This window comes from Erythranthe guttata, chromosome 12 (assembly GCF_056151865.1).
Source record: "Erythranthe guttata isolate IM_541 chromosome 12, IM_541, whole genome shotgun sequence".
In the NCBI taxonomy this organism is placed as follows: Eukaryota; Viridiplantae; Streptophyta; class Magnoliopsida; order Lamiales; family Phrymaceae; genus Erythranthe; species Erythranthe guttata.
In genome coordinates, this window is record NC_142544.1 from 16,450,757 (window position 1) to 16,478,239 (window position 27,483).

Here is a 27,483-nt window from a genome sequence, read left to right on the forward strand (position 1 = left end):
TTGAACAGCAAGGGGATAATAGTTGTTTGACAATTCTTCATCAGCATTTGCATAAGAGGATTTGAGAGGGTGATTTCGAATCCATAATAATAATAATAAAAAAATCCATTGAACCATAATAGAGAATACATTTCAAGATCTTATTAACCAAAGATCTAGCAAAATAGTTAAAATAATGCTCAACTTACTATCAATCTTATCAAGTACTAAGTAGTAACAACCATAATATAATTCATTTCAAGACGAAATCCACAAAAATAGACTTGAGAGCTATAATTGTTATGGTCTAGAAAAAATGACAATTATACATTCGAACGCGTTTCGGTTTAGACGTCTCGATCGAGAGCCTCATAGAGTTAGAGTTTCGGCATAACCGGTTTCTAAATTTCGAACAATTATTGAAGGATATTCCATCTTATATAGCAAAAATGACTAATTTATTAGATATATATATATAGTGTGAAATCTTTGACATAAGTTGTAATAATCTGATAAATAAAGAGGCAGCCTGGTCACCCTCTTGTCTTGTCTTGGCTAAATTTATGGCACTGCTATTTTTAGTAATTTCTATACTTCAAAACTTCTACTATATTGTACCTATTTTTTTTATTTTTTTTTACTTGTCAAGACGAATTTGCCCTTCAAAGTTTTCCCCTAAATTTCACAATATATATACTGATTAAATTCTCTGTCTAGATCTCGTAGAAAATAGTTACGGGGTGCATTTTATCGCCAAATATGTAATTGGAGTGTGCATTTCCTTTTTCCAATTTTGATTTTTTTTTCGGGGGGCAAAGTCGTCTTTTTATTTAATGTCTGGGGTGCAAACACCACCTAGATATTGATAATGTTACACTTTTATCTTGTGTAATAATCATCAATTTCACACATATATACGTGTATATATATATATATATTGAAGAAATAAAAGAAAAGGAAGATAAATAAAATGTTGAGCAAAAAAGTAATGATAATTGCATATATTATTGTGGCTGTTGAAATAATTCCCATATGTTATGGGCAGAGCATTAGCAGAGGAAGTTTTCCAAAGGGCTTTGTATTTGGCACTGCTTCTTCTGCTTATCAGGTAATTAATTAATTAGCTTTTTTTTTTTTTAAATATTTTTATTAATTAATCAATTTTGAATATTTGATTTTTTGATTATATGTTTTCAGTATGAAGGAGCTGTTAAGGAGGATGGAAGGGGCCAATCAATCTGGGATACATATGTTCATTCTTATGGTAATTATTAATTCAAAACATAATCGACTAATTATCGACTTTGTTTTCGTTGGTTTTCTTATTTCATTACATAGTATTATTGTTTTGTTTCTCGATTTTTTTTTCTAGGAAAAGTACTCGATTTTAGCAACGCCGATGTAGCGAATGATCAGTACCACCTCTATAATGTAAGTCACCAAGCATATTTAATTTCCAAAAAAAAAACTAATATAATTAATATAAATCGAAATCTTATTTAAATTTTTGTTTTGATGCAGGAAGATATACAGCTGATGAAGGATATGGGAATGAATGCTTACAGATTCTCAATTTCTTGGTCCAGGATTTATCCCAGTAATTAATTTATCTTCTCCATAATATTTATTTAAAAAATAATAACTAAAAATAAATAAATATATTGAAAGTTTCTAAACATTGCATTTTTATATCATCAGATGGATCGGGTGAAGTAAATCAAGCCGGAATCGATCATTACAACAATCTAATCGACGCGTTGCTAGCCAACGGTAATAAATTAAACGATTAATTAGTACTAATTAATCTCCGTTTATTCGACACTAATCTATATTTACGTATGTAGGAATCGAACCATACGTAACACTCTACCATTGGGACCTCCCTCAGAGTCTCCACAACAGATACACGGGTTGGCTTAGCAGTCGGAGCATGTAAATTAATTAACTAAATTAATCATCTTAATTTATAATTATATAAATTTTTCTTTAAGTGGAAAAGAAAAAAAAAATTATTTATTTTTCGGGTTTATTGCAACAGAAAAGACTATGCAGCGTATGCAGAAACATGCTTTAAGGAATTTGGTGATAGGGTGAAGAATTGGATAACTTTCAACGAGCCGTTTACTTTTACGGTGCAAGGCTACGCGCTTGGCATTCAAGCTCCGGGCCGATGCTCTATCTTTAAATATACGGTTTGTGGGGCCGGAAATTCTTCGACCGAGCCTTATGTAGTCGCGCACAATGTGCTCCTTTCGCATGCAAAAGTTGTCGATATTTACAAGAAAAAATATCAGGTTAATTAATTAATTACTACATAATTAAATCATAATTTAAGTACTCGTAATTAATCTTTTTTGTTATTTTTAAGCAGCCAAAACAAGGTGGTTCGATCGGGATAACGTTGGATTCGTTTTGGTTCGACCCGGCAACAAATTCGTCGGCTGATATTGAAGCTGCACAAAGAGCATTAGATTTTTTCTTGGGTTGGTAAGTTCTTGATTTCATATAAAAAATTAAAAATAATAATAATAAGGGATATTATATTAAAAAAAAAAAAAAATTGGGTTTTTTATATTATAGGTTTCTTGAACCATTAATATTTGGGGATTATCCAAAGTCGATGAGAAACCGAGTCGAGAACCGGTTGCCAAGATTCTTTCCAACTCAGTCGTCTAAGCTAAAGGGAGCCTTCGATTTCATAGGAATAAATCACTACACGACGTGGTATGCAGAAGATCGAAACGGCACCAATAAAACAACAGAAGTTCTGCTCGACGACTCGGGTGTTTTAGCCCTTTGTATGTCGTTAAACAAATTATTAATTACTTGGATTTCGTCATCGTCTCTTGCTAATTACTTAATTAATCTAAGATTCTTGGTTTTCTTATTCGTTTGCAGCAAATGTAATCGGAAAGCCTGTACACGAAACGGTTCGTGCACTTAGAATAAAGCACAATATGTAAAACGCCCGATAAATAAAATTAGTAACATTTCGAAAATTGCGCGCAGGCACATTCGACTTGGTTATACATTGTGCCACATGGGATAAGAAGTCTGATGAACTACATTAGGCACAAGTATGGGAACCCTCTTGTACTAATCACCGAAAACGGTATAATTAGTAACCGAATTAACCACTCTCCTCAATTTACATCAACTAATTCATATTCGTTCACACAAATATTATTTATTTTTTATTTTTTATTTTTTTTGTAAACAGGAATGGACGATGGAAACAACCCGTCGACGTCAATTAACGATGCTCTAAACGACGAGAAACGGATTAAGTATTACAACGACTATCTGACGAACCTCTTGGCTGCTATCAAGTAATTACTTTTAGCTGCGTTTTCCTTAATTATTTTCGATATATACTCGAGAAATAATCTCTTGAACCGATTCGATTTTTCGATTTTTTAATTTTATTTTTAATTTAATGAATGTATACAGAGAAGATGGATGCAATGTGGGAGGGTATTTTGCATGGACTTTACTAGATGATTGGGAATGGGGAGCTGGATTCACTTCAAGATTTGGGCTTTACTATGTTGACTACAATGATAAGCTTAAGAGATATGCTAAGAATTCTGCCACGTGGTTCAAGAATTTCTTGGCTTCTTAATCTATATTATTAAAAATTAAATAATTAATAATAATAATAATAATAATAATAATAATAAGAGATCCTATTTGGCATTATTTTGGTGGGATTTAATTAGTGAAATTGAAATACAGTCAAGTTGAGATAGTATAAATTTTAGGGTAAATTACACACACCCCCCTGAGGTATGCTTAAATAACTGTAAGATCCCTGTGGTATCGATAATTACACTCAGCCCCCTGAAACGTAGTCAGAAACTCTAATGGGATAATGAATTGGATACGTTATTCCGATAGGGTTCTAACGGACTATTGGTTTCAGAAAGTGGTGGAGACAACAAAGAGCTATGGGTGATTTAAGAAATGTTCGGGAATGTTCGGGGAGCCATGTCACCCCATAACTCTTTGTTGTCTTCACCACTTTCTGAAACCCATAGTCCGTTAGAACCCTATCGGAATAACGTATCCAATTCATTATCCCATTAGAGTTTCTGACTATGTTTCAGGGGGCTAAGTGTAATTATCAATACCACAGGGACCTTACAGTTATTTAAGCTTACCTCAGGGGTGTGTGTGTAATTTACCCTAAATTTTAACATAAATATATTAAATAGTTATAAAAATTATTAGGGTTAATAATGGGGAACAGATGAGGTATGACCAAATAACTTACACACCCATGTGTAATCGGTAATTATAAACATTCCCCTCAACTATTGCTACGTCTAACAATTACACCCTTATGGAACTATGACTAACATAATCTCGAAGATTTCACGGAATATTCGATATGAATTTCCAGATTGTGTAACTGTAATATACCCACAGAGGGGTAAATGTAATATTTTATCTTACTTGAGGTGGGTATCCATAATTTACACAAAAATTTGTTTGTTTGATAAAAGGGTAATTTAGACAATTCATGCTTTCCGTTTGGATTTATAATAGGTTGTTAGTTTTAGGGGTATTTGTAATTACCAATACCACAAGGGTTTGTAGGTTATTTGGTTATACCTCAGGGGTCCCGTAATTTACCCAAATTATTAAGAAGAAGATAACAACATCAATTAATTAAAAGAGAAACTCAACCTTTTTTTCTTTCTTTAAAATATAAAAAGAAAACCAAAATCCTTTTAAAAATATAAATATAGGGAAGACAAATAATCAAGCTATATAGTACAATTCCTAAAAATAAAGGAAATTAAACTGGCCAAGATGAATTATTAGTGTACATTATAAATTGCCAATATTGGGCAAGACAAATTTACCTCGTTCACATGATTCACTATAAAGACAATTGATTTTGAAACTAAACTAATAATTGGTGGGAGGTCGCTATCACAGTAAGGCCTAATTAAATAGATCATATAGCATCAACAAAAGAAGCGTTAATTCGAATCCGTAATGTTCGTAAAATACGATTTATGTGGTCTAAATGACTCAATCACGAAATAGTAGTCGAATGAAATAGGAATGGAATGAGTCTAGAGTGGAGAAAGCCCAAACGAGAGGAAGCCCACGTGTTCCGAGAAATATGCAAACAAAAGTGTCCGAATAGGATTTTCCGATGTTAGGACTCTGATGGTTCAGTCAGTTGGAATCGTGGAGAAAACAATATAGTGAAAATAAGCATGTATATGGAATACGAGAGGTAGTTGTTTTTCTCTGTATTTATACATATCATAGAGGTGATGGGGTGGATCCCGGTTCTATATGTGGTCAGATCACAACGAGTTGTCTTGTTCGCTGTGACATGGGTCAGTTGAATGGGAAGAACATGTTGGTGTGGTCGCTTCTGCTTATGCCGTAAGTGGGCTTTACGCACTTCTTTGTACTTGGGTCGAATGTAGTTACAATTGCAGCCTGTGGATATCCTACGTGAGGCTAGTAGAAGGCTTTATGGAGCGTTAGTGGATAAGATGGAAATGATCTGGACTGCCTTTTGAGTTTCGTTATAGAATTGATATTATTTGGACCTTTTGGGCAGTTGGGCCGTATCAACTATCAACTATCAACAATTCAGACAAATATTAAGAGGGAAAAATACAGATTTTGTCCATCAAGTTAGTTCTAATTTCACATTTGGTCCTTCATGTTCGCAAATAACACATTTGGTTCTTCATGTTTCAAAAATTCAACACTTTTAGTCATTTCTGTCAATTTTCCATTAAAACTAATGGAATCAAATGTGTTCCCATCACTACCGTAAATTGATGGAAATGACCAAAAGTGTCCAATTATTAAAACATGAGGCATCAAATGTATTTTTTCTGAACATGAGGGACCAAATGTGGAATTATTGAAAATTTGAGGGATGAAAACTGTAAATTTCCCAATACTAAGACGATCAATACAATATTAACTAGTTAAAATTAAAATGGTGTAAAAACAATTATGATCAACTTACATATCCCAAGCACAAAATAATATGAAGAGGAATCGTGTAAGTTGAATTTTAATCTATGCAAAAAAAAAAAATCATTATTATTATTTTTTTAATTATTGTAACTGAAAGTATGGTTGCAATGTTTATTATGCGTGCAATCAAATTCAAATTTATTTAGTTACGGAAAATGACATCTTCACATTAATTAATTCTACTGAAAAGCAAATTGTGCTAAAAGAAAAGGACAGAACGACGACGTATAGTCCGAAAGACTGAAACCTTTGATCATGTCCCACATTGATTATTATTTTCAAGAGTGAGAAAAAATGATAATTAATATAAATGATTTTTTATTTTTTTTGGTAAGTGAGAAAACACACGTGAATAAGAACGAAACTTGGCAGATAAAATTCATGTCACAACAATTCTCAATATTAATTTATTATTTTTTCCGAGCAAACAATATTAATTAATTAATTAATTACACACTGCACATTTATATATAATGCTTACAAAAATTATATACATTTATTTATTACAAATTTACAATATTTCTGTAGATTAACTCCTCTCTCTCTCTCACACACACACACTCCACCACCACCACCACCACCACCACATCTCTCTCTCTCTCTCTCTCTCTCTCTCTCTCTCTCTCACACACACACACACAGACACACAGTGCCCACCAATTTAATTTGCCACACTCAAAAGCTACAAACTTTAGAGACATAAAATATTGTTACACTTTTAATTGTCGTCTACATACAATCATCATCCATTTCACACACAACCATATATTAATTACTTATACACCTATGTATATACATATATCCTATACACACAATAAAATGTCTTGAAACAAAGTTCCTTCCTTTGCTTCTCTCATTTTCTTTTCAACTCAAAAAATAATTTAAAAAAAAATAAAAATAAAAAATAAAAATGATGTTGCTGAGAAAAAGCATCAAAGCTTTGATATTTGCATTTATTGTAATAATTCCCATTTGTTGCTCACAAAATATTAGCAGAGCAAATTTTCCAAAAGGCTTTGTCTTTGGCACTGCTTCTTCTGCTTATCAGGTTTGTTTTTTATTTTAATTTAATTTTGTCTGATAATTAATAATTTTGTTACAATTTTTTTAATCTTCATTTACGGATTAAAATAATGGATTATATTTGTCGTTTTATTTTTGCATTCACACTTGAGGTATATATCCAAAAAGTTCCGCTGCATTATTTAATAATTCTTTCCGTTTATTTTTTATTTTTTTTTCATTATCTATTTTTCTTACTGTAGTTATGCATTTTCTTTTGATAATCATCAAACTTAAGTTTTTGATTCTTTTCTTGTAGTTTGATTTGATTGGTCGATTGAAATAGTAAAAACATAGATTTGTATTAATTATCCACTGTCATTATTAAAGAATAACTCAAAATTAAAGTTTAAATAATTTGAAATTAATTGTCATTAAATTCTAAGAATTTATTTCTATGTACTTCAAATCTTATATAACATTAAATTCCTATTCCTATCTTTTAAAAAATGTGTTTGCTTGTAAATTTGAAATTAAAGTTTTCAAATAAGTCGAAACTAAAATAAAGTCGAATGTCTCAAAAGATTGTTCTTCCATATTTATTGTATGATTAGTTAGTTCCAACAAATTTTTTGTTGACAAACTAAATATCTTTTTTATAAATTATCTTTATGCAAATCATGTGTATATCAATACTATGAATTCTATATTTTAAAATAAATCTATACGGACATATATTCAAAAATAATTTAAAACCCGGAAAAATAAAATAAAAAGTTCTATCATATTGGTAATAACTTGATTTTTTATTATATTTTCAGTATGAAGGAGCTGTTAAGGAGGATGGAAGAGGTCAAACAATCTGGGACACATTTGCTCATTCTTTTGGTAACTAAAAATAAATAAATAATAAATAAAATAAAAAGAATCTTGATTTAAAATATTTCATTACACAATTATTTGGTTTCGATTTTGCCCCAGGAAAAGTTGTCGATTTTAGCAATGCCGATGTAGCAAATGATCAGTACCACCGTTACAATGTAAGTAGTGTTTCTCGTGATGTTCGATATATATATATATATATATATATATATATATATATATATATATATATATATATATATATATATCACAATATTATGTCATATATTTGTTTTTTGATGCAGGAAGATATACAGCTCATGAAAGATATGGGAATGGATGCCTACAGATTCTCAATTGCTTGGTCCAGAATTTTCCCCAGTAATTAGCTTCTCCGAACCACTCGAAATCTAAATTAAAAAATAAATAAATAAAAAATAAATAAAATCTCTTGCAACTTTCTCAACATTGCATTTTTTTGTCATCATTAGATGGAACAGGTGAAATAAATCAAGCTGGAATCAAACATTACAACAATCTCATCGATGCTTTACTATCCAACGGTAATAACTAACAACACATTTACTTCGTAATCAGTACTAATCTAGTTTTAGACGCTAAATACATCCGTATTTACGTGTGTGTGTGTGTGTGTGTGTGTGTGTTTGTGTGTGTGTTTGTGGGTGTGTAGGAATCGAACCATACGTAACACTCTACCATTGGGACCTCCCTCAAAGTCTCCACGACAGATACACGGGATGGCTTAGCCCTCAGAGCATGTAACTAATTCGTCTTTTCACACGTGAATATATATTTTTTCTTTTCCATTAAAAAAAAAAGAAGATAAAAAATGTTTTTATTTATTGTAACAGAAAAGACTATGCAGCATACGCTGAAACCTGCTTTAAGGAATTCGGTGATAGGGTGAAGAATTGGATAACTTTCAACGAGCCGCATACTTTTGCTGTACAAGGCTATGATGTCGGCCTTCAGGCACCCGGTCGATGCTCTATCCTTCTCCATGCTTTTTGTGGGGCCGGAAATTCGGCTACCGAGCCTTATATAGTTGCGCACAATGTGCTTCTTTCGCATGCAACTGTTGTAGATATTTACAGGAAAAAATATCAGGTAATTAATCAAGTGCATAATTAAATCATAATAATATATAATAACTAAAACTAAAGCAACTATTTACTATTGGTAATTCTTGTTTTATTGCAGCGAAAACAACATGGATCGATCGGGATATCCTTGGATTCTTTCTGGTACGAACCCGCATCAAATTCGTATGCTGATATGCAAGCAACACAAAGAGCAATCGATTTTCACTTGGGTTGGTAAGTTTTTTTTCTTTTTTTTTTTTTTTGTTTTAAAGAACAATAATTGTGAACTAGTGATTTTACATATTTTGATCGATCTATTTTTGCTTACTTGATGAACCAGGTTTCTAGAACCTTTAATTCTTGGTGACTATCCAAAGTCAATGAGAACAAGAGTCGAAAACCGATTGCCAAGATTTTCTGAGGCACAGTCATCTCAGCTAAAGGGTGCCTTCGATTTCATAGGAATAAATCACTACACGACTTGGTATGCAAGAGAAAACAGCACTAACATAATGGGTGTTCTGTTCAACGACACAGTTTCAGACTCTGGTGCATTAACCCTTCGTATGTGTCCTAACCAAATTCTCATGTCTGAAAATATTTTTTCTTTCATCTCATTTTTTTATATAAATTAGAAACAATTAAATCGTCTCGTTACTTATCGGTGTTTCGTTTATCTTGCAGCAATTGTAATCGGAAAGCCTATATTTGACAAGGTATATATGCATGCAGGCAGAAGCACATGTTTATTAATTACTATACTCTTACACAATGTCCCTGAAGAATATTAGAAAATTTAGGCTGATAAATAAAATTAGTACATTTAAAAATTTGCAGGCAAGTTCTGTGTGGTTATACATTGTGCCACATGGGATACGAAGTTTGATGAACTACATTAAGCAGAAGTACGGGAACCCTCTCGTACTTATCACTGAAAACGGTAAAAAGATCAAATTAAAAATTCTCCGTAACTTTGTATCACCATCTGATTCATATTCATTACCATAGACATCGTCTTATTTTTTTTAATGAACAGGAATGGACGATGGAAACAGCCTGTTTACGTCAATTAAGGATGCTCTAAAAGACGAGAAGCGGATTAAATATCATAACGACTATCTGACTAACCTCTTAGCTGCTATCAAGTAATTAGTTTTAGCATAGTTTTCATTTCAACTTTCCGATACTCTACAAAAATTAACCTCTATTTTATGCTTATTTTTTTAACTCGATTTTTCGTTTTTTCGTTTCTTTTTTTCACAGAGAAGATGGTTGCAACGTGAGAGGCTATTTTGCATGGTCTTTAATGGATAACTGGGAATGGGGAGCTGGATACAGTTCAAGATTCGGACTTTACTATGTCGACTACAATGACAAGCTCAAGAGATATGCAAAGGATTCTGTCAAGTGGTTCAAGAATTTCTTGGCTACTTAATTTATATTTATTTAAAAAGGGAAAAAATAATAAAGTTACAAGAATTATAAAAATTGATTCAGTAAACAAACATCGAAACACACACAGTGAGTGCATACAATTCACACAATAATATTTATACAGATATATATCCATTCTCTGTGTTTTATCTTTGCTAAAGCAGGTTGATCAAAGTGCCGCCTAGGCCATCTCCATTCGTAACAAACATTTATTTGGTTTCGAGTCTTTCGACTAAAGCCGGTTGCTCGTCATTTTGATAAAAAAAGCTGCTCTCGATTTTTCTGTTTAAAAGTTTGCTGCCCGAAGAACAACGTGCAACTTAACCAAATTGATGTGTAGCTTACTAAATTGATCGTAACCTAAACCGACATTAATTTAAGGCAGCAGCAGATAACTGATAAATTCAATAATTCATTCAGAACATGGGCAAAAGTACATCAGATCTGGATCGTATATATATACTATTATGCACACATCGGTAGCACAAAAATCCCCAATTAATTCATGAAATTAATTTCAGAAAATAGCAAAACATATCAACATATATAAGATCAGCAAGCAGATACACACTTGCACAATCAACAAATCATTTAGAAATAGAAAAAAAAAATATCGATTTTCACTGACAGTTTCAGAAAACCACTTACTTTATTTTTCCGGGAAGCGTTATCTGAGCTCCTTTTCGGATCCCAACACCGGGTCTCCACGAGTTGGCGGGTCGGATCCCAGTTCCCGGGGCTTCATTGCTGCCGAGGAGGATCCACGAGCTTCTCCGGGGGTTTCACGCTCAACGGAATATTCGATTCTAGATCGGAAATTTCCTCAGCTTTCTGATCCGACGGCGTAGGTGAATGGAGCTGTTTCTTCAAGAATTGATCAACGAAGATCATTTAGCGGCGGGCATCCATTTCCAAATATAAATTTTGTGCGACCCCCACGTGGAAATCGAGGGAGGGGGTGAGGCGGTGAGATTTAGTTGGCGGCGAGAGAGAGAGAGAGAGAGAGAGAGAGAGAACATTGATGTGGGGAAACGCCGGAGAGAACCACCGAGACCGACCGAGCTATTCATGCCGTTGGAAGTGACTCAATTCCAGTTGCAATGATGTAATTCTGCAGAGAGGAAACTTACGGAAAAACCCCTGAACTTAAGCTCAATTACCAAAAACACCCCACCTATCTGTAATTACCAACCATCCCCAAGTTTGTGTCTATCTTACACTTAACCCCTTGTAGTGTGATTTTTTTTACGGAATCTTTTTCATTCCAAGGAATATTCGTACAAAAATACCGATTATACCCCTAAAAACAGTCCCTTAAGTATAGGTGCTGTTGGTGTACCTTCTACAATAATTTCATTTTCTTCTACATCGCACTGCAATGTCACTATACTTCACGGGTTGCTAATATGGACCGGACCATCTTAGCATACATATGCAATTTGTTAAGCATATGTGCATGACTACCTTCGAAATGGTTCCACTATTGCAGGGTTAGAATCGGTATTTTGGAACATATTCCCTAGAATTAAAAATATTCCGTGAAAATCACACCATGAGGGGGTCGGTGTATGACAAAAACATACATCATAATGATTTCGGTAATTACTGATAGGTGATGGACTTTTTTGTAATTTAGCCTAAATTTAGAGAGTTTTAGTAATTTACTAGTATTAAAATAACTGAAATAACTAAAGATAGGTCAAAACTATGGTCGAATCATAACTCAATTGATCGTTCGAGTGGTTAGTTCGATTTTAAAAACATTGCAAAATATGATCATTAAAGAAATAAATTAGAAAAAAATACAACCATAAAGACCCCTACATTTAATTTGAAAATGGTAAAACGTAATCAAAATTCAAAATGGAGAAACAAATACAAAATTCCAACTATATACAAAAGATATGTGATTTTAATTTTATTGAAGTAGGAAAATTACTAAATGATGATGCTAATTACTTAGATCATCTGGTGTACTGTAGAAAACGAGCTGGGAGAGCAAAACGGATCAGTAGCTTGACAACTTGATGATCCTGAGGTCCCTGCGAAATGAGCACACGTGAACTAAGCCGGGGTTGATCCGGCGGAAACCCCTCCGACGCTCAAATCAGATGTCTAGATCGTGGAGATAATAGAGAGAATATGAGCTCTAGAATTTTTGTCAATAAATAGAACGTACCTTAAGGAATGAGTTCAAACATTTATTTATAGCTTAATTGAGATTTTCGGACCCAAGCCTTACTTGAAGGTGATTGGGCCTCGGTGATAGTGGTCTTCAATATTGGGCTTGTGGCCCTGTAGGTAAATAATTTGTGGGCCCATTGAGTTGGCCCAATTAGGCATATCATTAACTAACTAAAAAGAAAAAAGAAAAATTAAAGATCGAACTCGTTTTGCCGAAGAAACGCGCAACCAAATACGTGCACAATGCACAGGATGAATTCGCTTGCAATAATTCGTGTACTATACGAGATGTGTAACTTGCATTGGACAAGTTATGTGTGACAAATTTGACCTGAAAAATATTAATAAAAAAAATCAAAATTTAAATCATTAGACGACACACTCTCCTACTTCATCAATTGTGTACGACAAATTCGACCTGAAAAATATTAATAAAAAAATTCAAAATAAGATATAATTTTTTTGGTATATGGCCTATTTGAGAAAGAAATAAACTAATTATAAATAAGATAAAAACATTAGAGAAATATACTTCATTAAGCTTAAAGGGTTGTTTGGGGAACAAAAAAATAATATTTTATTTTAAAAAAGTATTCTCCTTTTAAATATTCTATTTGTTTATTTGGGAAGTCAAAGCACAGTGGAATTTCAGCACACCAAACACATGCCCAAATAAAACGATTCTCATCCAGCTAGGCGACACCTGTAACAACGACACGTGTGACTCATATCCGGGTCATCGTATCCGGATCCTCCTGACTACAAAAACCAAACGAACCGCACCGAAAAATTTCCCCCAATTTTCATCGATTTCGTTCAATCTCAAAATCATCGAATTCAGCAGCGTCTTTGAAATTCATGTAATAATCTTCGAATCCAGAACTCTATTGGTTCAATTCGTTCGTTTCTGTTTCGATTGATTGTTTATTCGACCCAATGTGTTGACCCCTAGGAAATTCTAGGTTTTCGCTTTCGATTTTCCGATCTGTCCGATTTCGCTGCTGAAATTTGTTGTTGTTTTGGGTTTTCTCTTTCAATTGTCGATATCTGTTGTTCCCCCTCTGTTAATTGATTCAGAAGTTGTAATTTTATCTGGTGAGTTTTTGAAATCTAGGGTTTGGCTATTTGGGGTGATTCTTAAATTTAGCTTTCCTGGATCTAAAAATTGTGTTAATTTTTAGTTATCTCATGTCTGAATTTGATTTTAAAATATGCTATTTATGATTTTATAGGTTGATTTGTAAATCTAGGGTTAGGGTTTTTTTGGAATTTGGGGGTTTTCTTGATTGAAGGATTTTGTCATTAAATTAAAAAAATTGATATTAAATTAGTTAATCTGTGATTCTTTTGCCTCTGTAAAAATAAAGCTTTAGTGAATCTGATGTAGCATAAAAGTCTATATAGGCTTGTTAAGGACAACTCTGTATGTTTGGTGGTATGTAATTGGCGTAATGATAGTAATTTTCTTGTAACACTGTTATCTGGTTTTGATTTTGGCTGAATTATCGATTAGTTGATTGAATTTGATTGGCTTATCTGTTAGTTAATTGAATTTGATTGGCTTATCTGTTAGTTAATTGATTTATGTTTCACTAACGGAATACTAATAAAGTGATTTATTGTTTTTTCGTGCTTGTACTTCAACGTGGCAGTTTTTACATTAACTCATTAGGTTACGTGGTCTACATGCGACGGTCACAAAATTTATCTTCACTTTGACTATTTATGATTTTTTTCCTTCCTTTTGTGGACTGATGCTGCCAGAATATTTGGGTGTATACACGTGCCACATAATCATAATGACACTTACTATTTGTACGTTTCTTATCTTGCAAAGTCGTGTTTGTACGTATAGCACTTAGGTGCGTATTATAAGTGCAGACTTGTATAGTTTTTATTGCTGTGTCGCATTCCACAACATTGCTGCTTGTATTGAATGTCGTACTTCCCCTTTAAAAATGATATTTACTCATATTAGTTGTTTTGCTTTGTCCTGCAATACAGAAGATGGGAGTGAAACGACCTTTCGAAGAGGAAAATCTTCCGGAGCTTTCTTTCGAGCAACGTATAGAAGATCACAACAACAAGAAGCTGTCGTTTACCCCAGAGGATTCGCCTTCTACAACTGCTCCAAGATTTCATTATCCCGGTAAATTATGTTATTTAAAAACGAGTGCTTTTACTGGACATTTTATTTCCGTGTCTACTTTGACTCACAAGGTTTCTCTTTTTATCACCGGCAGGCGAGTTCGAAAACTGCGTTACAGATGGTGCGTGTATAGTGGACAAAGAGTCAACGCCAAGTGCACCCTTATCTTTGGCAGCTAGCAACGGCAAACAAGAAGAAGAAGAAGAGGAAGAAGAATATGCTGGGAATATTCCGGATGTTGACTTCCGCACACCGTCAATGCCACCGCCATTACAGTTTGAGGACCCGTATATATACTTACTGAACACCCCTCCTAGGAAAGAAATCCCCATCGGACCAGACCATCAAGCTGAAGTCCCAGAGTGGGACCCATTTGCTAGCCGAAAAGCCTTTTCAGATGAGAGGGAGCAAGAACTGATGGGCAGCTGTATCGTTCGCCCGCCGGGGTTAAATGGGTCGGGCAGCGCCGACCCGTTTGCGGTCGGGCGGGGCAGAACCGATTGCAGCTGCATGGATGTGGGGTCCATGAGGTGCGTGCAGCAGCATGTACACGAGGCGAGAGAGAAACTACAAGAAACAATCGGGGACGAGGTTTTCGTCAAGCTGGGATTCTACGATATGGGCGAGGAGGCGGCCAGTAGGAAATGGACACCTGACGAAGAGCAGCTCTTTCACGAGGTGGTGTTCTCCAATCCGGGCGGCGATTTCTGGAAGGTTCTAGGTTCGGTTTTCCCGAACCGAACAAGGAAGGACTTTGTCAGTTACTACTTCAATGTGTTCATGCTGCGAAGGCGGGGGGCTCAGAACAGGTCGTTCATGCTGCAGATTGATAGCGACGACGAGGAAGAGCATAAAAGCGCGCGCGAGTTGTTCGGCGAGAGCAGGTCCTTGTTCGGTCAAGATTCTGAAGACGAAAACGACATGAAAGTTGACCGTGACGAGTACTTTTATGTAGTTCAAGATGAAGGAGATGAAGTTGAGTCTTTGGATGACGTGGACTTGGATGTGGGGTGGGTGGATGAGTACGGGCCCCACCCCGAAAACGTCGGTGGGGATAATAAGGAAGATGAAGTTGGACAAAAGGGCAAGAGTGAGTGATGAGAGTGACTTGTTTTGGTTAATTCTCAAATTTGGCTCTGTGTTTGTATTAGTTTGTATGAATAGTTAGTAGAGATAGAAAGAGAAAAAGGTTAAAGAAAATTGCCTGAAATCAGTCTTGTTCCAAAACCTAAGGGAAATATTCTGGGGACAATTTAGGAAATAGGAATTTAATTTTATTATGGGACCACCGTTCTTTTGTAGACCTGGGTTATGAAATAAAATTAAATTATTTTTGGGGTGGAATTTATTATTGGATTTTTTTTTTAATTTTCTTTTTTAGTTTTATTATTTATTTTGAAGGCATTATTGGGTTTATGGTGCATTTCTGCAATGAACAAGACAAATAAAGAAATATTCTAGCTAAATTAAGCCGATTATGCTTTAGTAGCTTCAAGGAATCTACTTTGTTTCTTAATTTCATCTATAAGAAACAACTAATAAAAGTAAATTACGACCACCGTAAAGTAAGGTTAAATTACAAAAAAACTGTTCATGTTTGGGTAATTACAGCAAGTCCTCGACTATTAATCTTCTTTCACATCCATCCATACAGTGTCAAATTTAGTGGAATCTTTTAGAGTATGTGGAATATTCTCTATTTTGTACCAGTTTTACATTATTTGAGCTCCACATTTTGAAACAAGATGATCATAAAATGTATCTCTCAACTTGTAAATATTAGGTTGTGGTGCATCAGAAACTACATTTTTTGCACCAAAACAAGTACAAATTAGTAAACTTTCCACGAAATCTAGAAGATTTTGTTAAATTTGGCACCATAAAACTGGACATGTAAGAAGATTCATAGTTGAGAGGTGATTGTAAATACCCAGACAAGAGAGATATTTTTGTAATTTGACCACACCTCAATAGGTGGCCGTAGTTTACCCAAGAAATAATTATATAGGCGTAAACGATAAATCCAATCCCCGGGCTATGCGTGGAATAACGAAAATTCTCGGTTAACTTAAAAAAAGGATTATATTAAATTAGCTAATGAAGAAGTCAATTTCTTATTATTAATTCTTGATATTTGCAGAAAATAAATAAATAAATATAAAAAAAGTTAAATTGAGTGATGAGTTCCTGATTGAAAAACAATCAGCCTCACCACAAATTGTATAGAGCATCAAAGCAGTGATGTTGAAGTTAGGCAGCTTATAAAAAGCTGTAAAATGCTTTCCCCAAAATAGCTTATGGCCCAAACAGAACAAAAAAAAGTGCTTTTATTTATTAAGCAATAAGCAAATTAAATAACAGCTCTTCCATTCGGATACTTGGCCAGCTAGTAGATGTTTGGTACTTGTTGGCACTTTTCCCTAATATAGATTTACTTAGTCAATTAAAAATAATAATTAAGTTCATCTTCTTAAGCTGCTTTCAGCTTCTGATTATTAAAATAATGTTAAATATTTAAATAATAAATTGATCGTGAGTTCTGAGCATTCTCTGTGTAGGAATCATTTTATCATTGGGATTGATAATATAATCACAAGTGTTAAAGATAATTTAACTCATAATTAAGTAGAAATATTGACTTTTGTTAGGTGAATTGATGTTAATTAAGTTGTTTCCGGGGGCGGAGTCAGCATATAGCCGGGGGGCCATGGTCCCTGTTATAATTTTTTTAGTGCATTCGGTCCTCTCGAACTTAAAATTCTGGCTCTGTCAGTGCATGTTTAGAAAGTAGATTGAATTGTGCTAGAAAAAATTTCTTGTGTTATTTTGAATTATTAAAAAACAATTCCCTAAATGATAAAATTTTATTAAATAACAACATTTATTTATTTATAAAATTAGTGTAAATAATATCGATAGGGATGCCAAATGTAATGAAAGAAGAATGTAGCTTATTTGCAAGTTGCTTTTTGAAGGCTGATTTTGGATAAGCAGATTGATGAATAAGCTATAATAAGTGGCTTTTTCAAGCTTCCATGATGTTAGTTTGTGGTGGCAGCTTTTTAGTTGCTGGTGAATTAATTAATTGATTTGTAAAAAAGAAAAATTAATTAATTGAGGGCATTTATTCAATTTGACAATGAACTAATTATATTTAAATTGAAAATTTATATGACAAATTATGTTTATCATATGTCTCATTACAACTTCAAAAGTTTAAGAAAAAATGTGAAGTGCATGAGACAAGCACAAACCATAGCCACTCACCATAGTTTGACTTTGCAATTTAAAAAGGAAATATTAATTAGCATTAATTATTATTTTTGTATTTTTTTAAATAATAAATTTTCTTCATCACAAAGTGGAGTTCCAATGAAGTTTCTTTTAATGTTTGGTGTGAGCAATGTAATTTTACTTGTCAAGCTACCTCACATTAAAAGTTTTCATTTAAAAATAAATAAAATTCGAATATATATATATATAATAGATAAATAATAATATTAGTTCCTCCAAATGAATTTTAGTTTTCATCCCATCTATTTTAATATAAATATCTATTAATTTTCCAAAACAAGTATAAAGAAAATTACTCATTCGGTTCCTAAATAATCGTCGTTTTTCAGCTATGCACAAAAATTCTAATAAATGTTTGTTGATTTTAGGGAAAATAGTCAAATACACATTAAAAAGACTAAAATAACCCTGATCATTTAGTCCTGTGATAGAGATAATTGACAGTAAAGTTGCATGAATAAGGGTATTTTAGTCTAATAATATATATTTCCCTAAAAACGACACGTATTTATGAACGAAAAGGAGTAATATACAATATGGCCTTAATTTTATTGTAACATTGAAAAATGGACCATAATGCAAACATCCAAGGAAATAGAAGCAACAAATTGGAAAAGCTCATAATTGCAAAGTGTGGAGTATAAATTAAATAAATAAATAAATTGGATGATAAAATAAATGGCACATATCTTTGGATCTAAGTGTAAATAATTTTAGTGTATAGGGTTCAGTGCCATGATGGAATTTTCTTTTCCTCTAAATGAATCAAATTTAAGATGGTAGATCTGCAGACAAGATATTAAGTTAATTACCTCATTAATTAACCAACTTGTGCCTAATTAAACTATAATCTTTCCCCACTAATTAACCATAATTATTCATGCATTAAAAATATCAATCCCTTTGATTTCTTTCCTCTATATTATTTTTCTTTATATATATATTTAAATGATTGCAGATTTAATTGGCATATTTTAATTTAAAATTTAATACCATATTATATCAATAATTTCACAAAGAAAAGGACACCCCAATTTCACTACTCATGTGAACTTACTTAATATGTCAAATATATAAGTGATATAAACTTAATTATTACTCTAAATTTGATAACAAAAGATACTCAAAGATTGTAAAGCTGTAACAAATTCAAACACTTTTAATTCCATTTTTTCAATATATATATATGTATGTATAATTAAAAAAATATAAATCCCAATTATACCCCTGGTGCCACCAATTTGTACCAACTAGTACTATAAGGGGTAAGAATGGAATTAAATAATATAAAACGGCTGAGGATTCGGCCTTTTTTTCCTAGGCTTGACATTTAAGCAAAGACAAAACTAGGCCTCAACAAACAAAAATTTAATTTTTTTTTTAAAAAGAAAAAAAATAAGAAAAAGAAAAATAAGAAAAAGATTCATATATCATTTATTATGATTTATTATGATATATGTTTTTCGCCTCAGATGAAAACAATACAAACAAATCCTGACCGTGGGATTTCTGTTAATAAGTACACGTGTCGTCACACCCTTACTTTCTCTCTCTACTCAACAGTTTCTCTCTCTTGTTTTTTTAATTATTATTGTTTGGCCCCTTTCTTCATATATAATTTGCTTCCATGCATGGAATTCTCCTCCCCTCCCCTTACTGCACACAACAAACAAACAGAAAGGAAGAAAAAGAACTATGTGTGTAGATGTAGAGAGAGAAAGAGACGGGTTTGTGCGTGTGCGCGAGGAGTGAGAGAGAGATTATAGGCAAGAAGAAACAGTCTTTCTTCTTTCCTTTTTTTTTTTTTTTTTTTTTAATTTTTAATTTAAAATTTCTCAAATCTGCTGTGGCTAGTTCAAGGCCAACATTAGCGACCCATCTGTTCTTAAAGTTTGATTCTTTCCCCAATTAAACTTTATCACAATCTCCATACATAAATATTACCAGCTTAATTTTTTATTTTTTTTATTTCTCTCCCAATTTCTCTTTCCCAGAGAGAGATAGAGAGAGAGAGAGAGAGAGAGAGAGAGAGAGAGAGAGATTTACATGGATTTGGGAATTCAATAGCCCTTGTTCCCTTTTGCTTCGGGTCTGATCTTTCACTTTACCGATTAGAAAAAAAAAAAAAACTGTCACATCTGACTCAGTGAGTTGGTTCGACGATCCTGTTCCTTACCGCAAAGGTATATACTCTGTGTTCAATTTTGCCCAAAACCCACATTCCCGATTTCGAGCTCGAACGAAGCTTCATCTCTGTACTTTAATGGTGTTGTTTTTTTTTTTTTTTGATTCCTTCTGATCTGGGTTGAGTTCTTCTGTTCTGTTGGTTGCGCGTTAGATCAAAAGAGATGCTGCATTTTGCTTTCACTGTTCCAACTTCACTTAGTTGATTACTGATTTATTTTGGGTTTTTTTATTTTTATTTTTTTAGAGTTTCAATTTTGAAGTGAGATATGATGGAATCGAGGTTTGTTTGCAAGTTCTGCAACAAAAAGTACCCGTGTGGGAAGTCACTAGGTGGGCACATGAGGTCACACGTGGTTGCAATTTCAGCTGAATCTGATGACAAATTCGAGGTTACGATGAAAGAATCGAAGAACGGCGAATCGGGGAATGGAGGGGTGTCGTCGTCGTCTGCGTATGGACTGAGAGAGAATCCCAAGAAAACATGGAGGGCTGTCGATTCGAGGGTTCCTCTGCCTCAGGATAAAGTTTGCAAGCAATGCGGTAAGGGGTTTCAATCGATGAAAGCTCTTTGCGGTCACATGGCTTGTCATTCGGATAAGGAGAGGGGGGTTTTTAAGGATGATAATTGTTCTTGGACTAGTGAGAGTCGGAAAATTGTGCTTGATGGGCATTCCGATACCGAAGAAGCAGAGGAAGTTCGGACGACTAGATCGTCTTTGTCAAAGAGTGCTGCAAGGTACAAGAAACTTGTGGATAATTCTCCGTTTAATTTGGGGAATAATAATGGTTCTTCATCTGTGACTGAGATTGATGGGCAAGATCAAGAGGAGGTTGCTATGTGTTTGATGATGTTGTCGAAGGATTCCGGTTGTAACAAGGGTGGTGGTGGTGGTGGTGTGAACTCGGTGGTGGAGTCTTCGGATAACAATTCGGTAGTTCTCGAGACTAAGTCTTCCTCGATTGAAATGATAATAGGTAGGAAGGAGAGTGTAAGTTACGGTCACAACCAGAACGAGGCTTCTCAAATCAAGAAGTTGAATGCTACTGCTTTCGGTGAAGAAATTGAAAAAACGGAGAATTCGGATTCCGGGTATTTCTTGGATGAATGTGCAAAGGCCGAATCGGATGTATCTGTAGACGGGTTCCAAAGGTACGGTGGTTTTGGTGAGTTCAAGAAGAGCTCGAAACTAATCAAGAATGAGTTGAGCAAGCAAAATGAGTATGATGGTGACGATTATGACGACGATAATGGTGTTATGGCTTCAAATTTAGTAGCTAGGACTGATCAATCAAGAAAGAGAAAGTACGGCTCGGAAAATCCCGAATCGAAAAACGGTGCTCCCAAGAAAAGCAAATACGAATGCTTCAACTGCAAAAAGGTGTTCAAGTCATATCAAGCTCTCGGAGGGCACAGGCCGTGCCACAAAAGAGTCAACGAATTCCAAGAATCGAGATACGAAAGTGTCCACAACAGCCAAGAAGATTCTACCGTTTACAAAAAACTCGTCGAGCCCTCAAGCAGCAAGAAACCGACTGCTAAGAAGCTAGCAGCATCCCACAATGCCGAGAAGAAGAACAAGGCGAAGAAGAGTAAAGGGCATATCTGTCCTTTCTGCGACAGGGTTTTCAAGAATGGGCAGGCATTAGGTGGTCACAAGAGGTCACATTTCATCGGGGGTCACGACGAAAACTACATTAACCGAAGCCCCGTCGAGAAGAAGACCGAGCAGCAATCTGATTTACTCGATCTTAATCTTCCTGCACCCGAAGCTAACGAGGATTACGAGCGTGGACAGTTCTTTTCTTGGTAGATTTTTTTTTTTTTCGTGTTCCGAAAACATGCTTCGATTTTTGCATCTCCAAAGATTATGTTTTTTGTTCATTTGAAGCATTTAGCATGGTAAAAAACTTTTAAGATTTTTTTATTTTTGATTCATTTTATTCTCTTATTGAATATTGCATCAATTTTTATGATTTAGTTTTGGCAGTTTCCATACAACACAAAAGTATGCATCTCAAATCTTAATTAGAGAGTCCTTTGTCCTAATCAAGACAGCATCCATTGGTTAACTCAGCCACAGTTTGTTGTTTACTTAAGTGGTTTTGTAATTAACTAAAATATAATTAATTGTCTCTATCATCATAAATAATCACAGTGGTTAAAAAAAAAATAGATTAAGTGTGTCTTCAAGTAAAAAAAGGTGAAGATTTTAAGTGTTTGTGAAGGAAGGAAGCTAAAGTTTGTGTCATGAGAACATCACTAGTGTTGTCTTATGGCATATTTGGTTGCTTTGATTGAAGTACAAGTTACCACCATTCATTTTATAAAAAATCGAATTTTGGTAAGAATTGCGCATAGTCGAATATCGTAGTGCATTCAGCACACACAACCGTCCACTGCATTCGATTATGACCCACCCCCCCCCCCCCCCCCCCCCCCCCCCCTCCTTTTTTTTTTTAAATAAATAAATTATGTAATATTGCAAATTGGAAGAATGATGTTTTCAACCTAACAAACTTGAGATCCAATTTATTTGGTGCCATTTGAGTATTTTAAAAGTTCATTTTCTTTTGACTTTTTGAGAAATATATAAAAAAATTCACATACTTGTTTGGCACTTCCACACCCTACTTTAAAAAGTATATCTTTTCTTGGCTTTTTTTAACTTCATTAGTGTAAGGTGGCAGCCAGCAGTTGTGGGAAGTATGTGAAGCAAATGCTATCTATTATTCTATATATACATGTTTTGTTTAGAAAAAAAAAAAAAAGATAAATTACATCGACCTTGAATTAAGATTAAATTATGAAAAAGTCTATTTCGTTTGAGTAACTAGAGCTATCTTCAAATTATAAATCTTCTGACACATTCACCCTTGTGGTGTCGAATTCAGCATATTTTTTTAGATTCCGTGAAATATTCTTTAGTTTGTATTCGTTTTGTGCAAACATGCAGTTTCTGATGCACCACAATTTGATATTAACAAGTCGAGATACACATCTTATGATCATCTTGTTTCATTTTCTTGTTTCAAACTAAAGAATATTCCACATAAACTAGAAGAATCCACTAAATTTGATACCGTATACGAGTAATTTATCCCAGAAAAAAATAAAAATGAAAATTATTTGCTGGTTAATGGCTGTCATTATTTAAATGGATTTATAAAAGGGTAATGATATACGCAGGCCAAATTAAACATTCATGCACTTTTTTACCATGATTTTTTACCTTTTTACCATAAATATTTACCTTTTGTACTATTCCTACCCAATAAAAAAAAAAAATTTAAATTGTTGTGCTCGTGCAAAAACATGCGAGCATTTCAACAGTGCTCATCTGATTTCACACGAGCACTGTTGAAATGCTCGCATGTTTTTGCACGAGCATCTTATAATTCAAAACAAAAAAAAAAAAAAAAATTAATCTGCTCGTGTAAAAACACACGAGCGTTTGAAAAGCGTTCGTGTGAAATCACACGAGCCCTTTGCAAACGCTCGTGTGTTTTTACACGAGCAATAAAAAAAAAAAAAATATATATATATATATATATATATATATATATAAAAAGGCCTGCTCGTGTGGATTTACACGAGCACAGTGGATGCGCTCGTGTAAATTCACACGGGCAGGCCAAAGTCCGATTTTTTTCGTTTTTTTTTCCGGATTCGTAATCTACATAACAAGAGGATCGTAAAAACGTAAAAATTACCTCCGATCTGTTGACGATTTGCACGGGCTTTGCGAAAGAAAATCGAAAGGTTGAGAGAGTTTTTGAGTTTTTTTACTTTTTGTTTTTTGAAGAATGGTAAAAAATGTGCCTGAATGTTTAATTTTGGTCTGCACAAATCATTTCAGTTTATAAAAGTATCAGAAAGTTTTCCAACTTATAATGTCATCTGGAATGTGACTGGAGAATTTTAATTCAAAAATAAAATTGAAAAATGAAGTTATTTCGACACGTGTCCTTATTAGAATATTAGTTCGTTGTTTCTGGATCACGTGTAGGGCCCAATATATACAATGTGAAGTTATGGGCCAGAACTAGGTTTCCTAAGTACCCTGTGGGCCTTACCTACCTTTTGGCCCACCACCTACCTTTTTTTTTTCTTTAATTTAATTTTTTATTTATTTATTAATAACCACCAACTACATTTTTGGATCGAAATATTTTATTAAAAAATTAGAAATTTGTATTTTTAATTCATAGATTCAAATTATTTTCTATGGTAAAAACGAAAAAAAATACCAACTTATCTTTTCTATGCATAATCCAAAATAAATTCCAAGAGATTGTATATCTATCATAAGAACTAATTTTTTAATTGTTAGCTAATAACATTTTAATAATTGGGGCTTATGAAAAAGAATTCGAGAAGCTTACCAAACATAGACATTCAGTCTTAAGAGCACATTTGAATAAGCAAAATAATTTATTTTGGATAAAAAAATGATAATAATACATAAAGTTTGAAATTTTGATTAAAATTTCGAAGCGAAAATAGGGGTGTCATGTACAAAGAAAGGAAAACGATCTAGTGCATTATCCGATCCTCAATAGTGGCATTAAAATGTGTTTGAATCGATCATCAAGATGAATGGCTTTGATGCTAAAGGAATCTGAGGTGTGCCAAACAAGTAACTAATTAGTATACGCACACTGGATGATTGATCACAGGAGAATAACAACAAACAACCTTGCTGAGGTGGAGCTCGTGGATTGGCCGAGGGAGATCAATATGCGTGAACTGAAGTCTCGAGGAGGAAACTAACTTCTGAGAGGATTATAAAACGAGAAGTACGTAGCTGCATTTAAGTTGTTATAATGACATATATTTATACAACTCCAAACTTTTTTATTTTTTAATTTCGTTGATTTTGATACGATTTTTCTTTCATTTCAAAATTTCCATTTATTTCAATGATCGAAAAAAATCTACACAACATTTACAAAGCCCATTTCTTGTAAATAATCAAGGAAACAGAACTCCATATATATCTATATATACAATAATGAAAATTCATGCTGAATGAAATAGATAAATGTATATGGATGCATGCATGTATATATATGCTATCCATTTCGCATTCCAGGTGGCCGCACGATATCATCGAGTAGTCCAAGAGGTGGCGGCGGCTCTTGTCCGGCGGCGGTGTGGTGGTGGCCCTGAACACTTGGCGGAGATTGTGCGATGGGCATAGAATCATGTAACAACTGAGGATTATTTGAAGAGCTTAATAGGAATCTTGAAAATGGAATATTATCCTGCAGAGTGGTACGGTATGATCCAGTTGAGTGGTGACAGTGTTGTCCTTCGTATGTAGTTATCACAACCGAGGGATCGTCCGATGATCTTTCGATTCTCTTTTTCACCGTACATTTGCTGTTTGTACACCGGTAATAACTCCTGATCATTATATCATATAAATATTTGTTTATACTATGCATGTATTTCCATTTCTCAAAAAAAGCTCAATTTCGCTTGAATATAATGCTAAAGTCATTCAATTGTTAAATTCATGCTCAATATTAATTCATGTACCAATTACATATATATATATATATAGAGGTATATGTATACCTTGGAAATGGGCTATTTTTGACAGCTTTTTGTCCATACTTTCGCCATCGATAGCCATCTTCAAGAAGATCAACTTCACTTTTGGTGACGAATGCAAAACGCGGCTGCTGGATTCGTTTTTGCCCCGTTGTTGTTTTGCTACTCTTAGTCCTGCAAATTATTAATATAGGCGCTACTCGACCTTCATTCATGATCCACTGAAAAAATACAGAATATAAATGCTGGTAGTCGTGATTTCGATTTTCAATTTTAAATTTTCAGATCGAGCTGGTTTCTACGTGAAAAAAAAATATATATATTTATTTGCTCCAAATTTTAAATTTGTACTATAAGGTTAGTTAACTAATTCAATTCCCTCAAGAGATTATATTCTTTTAACTTTTCGTCACAGTATATGTGAAATATCGGATAATGCATGCAAACATGGTTAACTAACGAATGCCCAAACCGCACTAGGTTAACTGCGTGACAAACTAGACATTTCGAACATTGGCAAATGAATTCGAATTTTGGTCAATCGACCCAACTTGCTTTAACCGCTACATCATGCCTTACGAGAATATTATATATATATATATATTTGGGGGAAATAGATAATTATTTAATCTTATTGAGTTGTAGGAGTGTTGACTATTTTTTAAAATCGAAAATGAAAAATAAAGAAGAAAGAATTTATGACACGTTATTGCCGCCGCAATAGCGGCTGAATCTGGTCCATGAATGAATAATTCGTTTTTTTCTTGGCGAAATACCCTAAAAGCCCCCCGAATTCTCGTAAAATACCGCAAATGCCCTATCCCACCTTCGTGTTTGCGTGAACAAAAATATCTAACGCAGGTACTGTACGGACCGGGATAACGGCATATTTTTTCTCCGGTAAGTTTTACCTAACGTTTCCGTTATTTTCTGCCGGAAAAAAATAAAACCCTAGATCTAACCACACATGCATGCAGTTACTAACACACAACTCACGCTGTGTCCGACGGCGAATTGGCGGCGGCGGCGGATGAAACACTGGTGGTTATCGATTTCTCCGGCGGATCCTCGTGGGAGGAGCTCGATGACAGCGACTGATTCGACGGAGAAGCCGAAATCGAAGCGTCCGCCACCGTCTGCTCAACAGTACTGCTCCGATGAGCTGACGAATCAGCCAAATCGGGATCCATCGGATCCGAACCGATTATAAAACCACCGTCGCAGCCACATACGCCGCTGGAATCGGCTGCCGGAATATTCCAACCGAACTCGCTGAGTATGGTGCTCTCTCGATAATCGCTAGCGAAGAAGTAATCATGACTGGCGGCGTCAGGGCAACCGAGTTCCCAGGTTGACTCGGCGTTGAACTCGGGATCCGCCTTCTCCTGACCGGCCATAACCTAATTGACAAATGTTTGGAGAATTATGGAATAGGAATCAAAGGAGAAAGATATACAGACTCAGTGAGAGAAAGCTAGGGTTTCACGAAAGAGGAAAGAAAAATAATTATGCGTAGTGGTGCTGATTTTCAATTTTGATTCGATGGTCTCATTTATTATTATTTTTGTCCTTTTCTCTCTCTAGAAAAGTTTCTAGAGAGAGAGAGAGAGGGGATGATTTTGGAGATAGAGTAGTACCTCCTCGAACCACGCGCATGAATTGTGTGCAAAAAATGTTGATTGGCCTTTTTGTCTTTCATTCTCTTCGAGTTTTTC

At 34.2% G+C, this 27,483-nt stretch overlaps 5 protein-coding genes across 7 annotated transcripts; 4 read left to right on the forward strand and 1 right to left on the reverse strand.

The window, feature by feature from the left end:
- Positions 1 to 710: 710 nt before the first annotated feature.
- On the forward strand, positions 711 to 3,678 carry LOC105967435 (beta-glucosidase 40). The gene is made up of 13 exons (XM_088827455.1): positions 711 to 1,087; positions 1,177 to 1,243; positions 1,352 to 1,410; positions 1,501 to 1,576; positions 1,678 to 1,749; positions 1,824 to 1,911; positions 2,018 to 2,273; positions 2,351 to 2,466; positions 2,560 to 2,777; positions 2,878 to 2,909; positions 2,989 to 3,091; positions 3,200 to 3,308; positions 3,430 to 3,678. Exons 1-13 carry the CDS (start codon positions 950 to 952, stop codon positions 3,599 to 3,601), a joined length of 1,506 nt encoding a protein of 501 aa, XP_088683581.1. The 5' UTR covers positions 711 to 949; the 3' UTR covers positions 3,602 to 3,678.
- A 2,818-nt stretch (positions 3,679 to 6,496) lies between these two features.
- Positions 6,497 to 10,557, forward strand: LOC105967638 (beta-glucosidase 40). Its single transcript, XM_012992250.2, has 13 exons — positions 6,497 to 7,045; positions 7,821 to 7,887; positions 7,981 to 8,039; positions 8,166 to 8,241; positions 8,352 to 8,423; positions 8,552 to 8,639; positions 8,733 to 8,988; positions 9,082 to 9,197; positions 9,304 to 9,527; positions 9,648 to 9,679; positions 9,801 to 9,903; positions 10,000 to 10,108; positions 10,227 to 10,557. Exons 1-13 carry the CDS (start codon positions 6,908 to 6,910, stop codon positions 10,396 to 10,398), a joined length of 1,512 nt encoding a protein of 503 aa, XP_012847704.2. The 5' UTR covers positions 6,497 to 6,907; the 3' UTR covers positions 10,399 to 10,557.
- A 2,683-nt stretch (positions 10,558 to 13,240) lies between these two features.
- LOC105967657 (uncharacterized) lies at positions 13,241 to 16,078 on the forward strand. 2 transcript variants are annotated; one of them, XM_012992270.2, is made up of 3 exons: positions 13,241 to 13,441; positions 14,586 to 14,730; positions 14,825 to 16,078. In XM_012992270.2, exons 2-3 carry the CDS (start codon positions 14,589 to 14,591, stop codon positions 15,826 to 15,828), a joined length of 1,146 nt encoding a protein of 381 aa, XP_012847724.2. In that variant the 5' UTR covers positions 13,241 to 13,441; positions 14,586 to 14,588; the 3' UTR covers positions 15,829 to 16,078. The 2 variants fall into 2 exon arrangements, with proteins under 2 accessions (XP_012847724.2, XP_012847725.2); XM_012992271.2 differs by having other exon boundaries at positions 13,246 to 13,676.
- A 3,556-nt stretch (positions 16,079 to 19,634) lies between these two features.
- On the forward strand, positions 19,635 to 22,189 carry LOC105967696 (uncharacterized). The gene is made up of 2 exons (XM_012992316.2): positions 19,635 to 20,207; positions 20,456 to 22,189. Exon 2 carries the CDS (start codon positions 20,478 to 20,480, stop codon positions 22,020 to 22,022), a length of 1,545 nt encoding a protein of 514 aa, XP_012847770.2. The 5' UTR covers positions 19,635 to 20,207; positions 20,456 to 20,477; the 3' UTR covers positions 22,023 to 22,189.
- Positions 22,190 to 25,097: 2,908 nt separating this feature from the next.
- On the reverse strand, positions 25,098 to 27,424 carry LOC105967475 (uncharacterized). Of its 2 annotated transcripts, none has more exons than XM_012992072.2 (3): positions 26,765 to 27,424; positions 25,793 to 25,942; positions 25,098 to 25,618 (listed from the first exon to the last, which is right to left on the reverse strand). In XM_012992072.2, exons 1-3 carry the CDS (start codon positions 27,163 to 27,165, stop codon positions 25,285 to 25,287), a joined length of 885 nt encoding a protein of 294 aa, XP_012847526.2. In that variant the 5' UTR covers positions 27,166 to 27,424; the 3' UTR covers positions 25,098 to 25,284. The 2 variants fall into 2 exon arrangements, with proteins under 2 accessions (XP_012847526.2, XP_012847527.2); XM_012992073.2 differs by having other exon boundaries at positions 25,098 to 25,594; positions 26,765 to 27,416.
- Positions 27,425 to 27,483: the final 59 nt, after the last annotated feature.

Excerpts from the sequence above, each read along its gene's own strand:
- LOC105967435 (XM_088827455.1), top strand. The coding sequence starts at position 950 with ATGTTGAGCAAAAAAGTAATGATAATTGCATATATTATTGTGGCTGTT. Across the intron at positions 2,274-2,350 it reads TTTACAAGAAAAAATATCAG|CCAAAACAAGGTGGTTCGAT; the intron begins GTTAATTAATTA and ends ATTTTTAAGCAG. Across the intron at positions 3,092-3,199 it reads TGTACTAATCACCGAAAACG|GAATGGACGATGGAAACAAC; the intron begins GTATAATTAGTA and ends TTTTGTAAACAG.
- LOC105967638 (XM_012992250.2), top strand. The coding sequence starts at position 6,908 with ATGATGTTGCTGAGAAAAAGCATCAAAGCTTTGATATTTGCATTTATT. Across the intron at positions 8,242-8,351 it reads TTGGTCCAGAATTTTCCCCA|ATGGAACAGGTGAAATAAAT; the intron begins GTAATTAGCTTC and ends TGTCATCATTAG. Across the intron at positions 8,424-8,551 it reads CGATGCTTTACTATCCAACG|GAATCGAACCATACGTAACA; the intron begins GTAATAACTAAC and ends GTGGGTGTGTAG.
- LOC105967657 (XM_012992270.2), top strand. The coding sequence starts at position 14,589 with ATGGGAGTGAAACGACCTTTCGAAGAGGAAAATCTTCCGGAGCTTTCT. Across the intron at positions 14,731-14,824 it reads TCCAAGATTTCATTATCCCG|GCGAGTTCGAAAACTGCGTT; the intron begins GTAAATTATGTT and ends TATCACCGGCAG.
- LOC105967696 (XM_012992316.2), top strand. The coding sequence starts at position 20,478 with ATGATGGAATCGAGGTTTGTTTGCAAGTTCTGCAACAAAAAGTACCCG.
- LOC105967475 (XM_012992072.2), bottom strand. The coding sequence starts at position 27,165 with ATGGCCGGTCAGGAGAAGGCGGATCCCGAGTTCAACGCCGAGTCAACC. Across the intron at positions 25,943-26,764 it reads AATTCGCCGTCGGACACAGC|GACTAAGAGTAGCAAAACAA; the intron begins GTGAGTTGTGTG and ends AATAATTTGCAG. Across the intron at positions 25,619-25,792 it reads AAAAATAGCCCATTTCCAAG|GAGTTATTACCGGTGTACAA; the intron begins GTATACATATAC and ends TATAATGATCAG.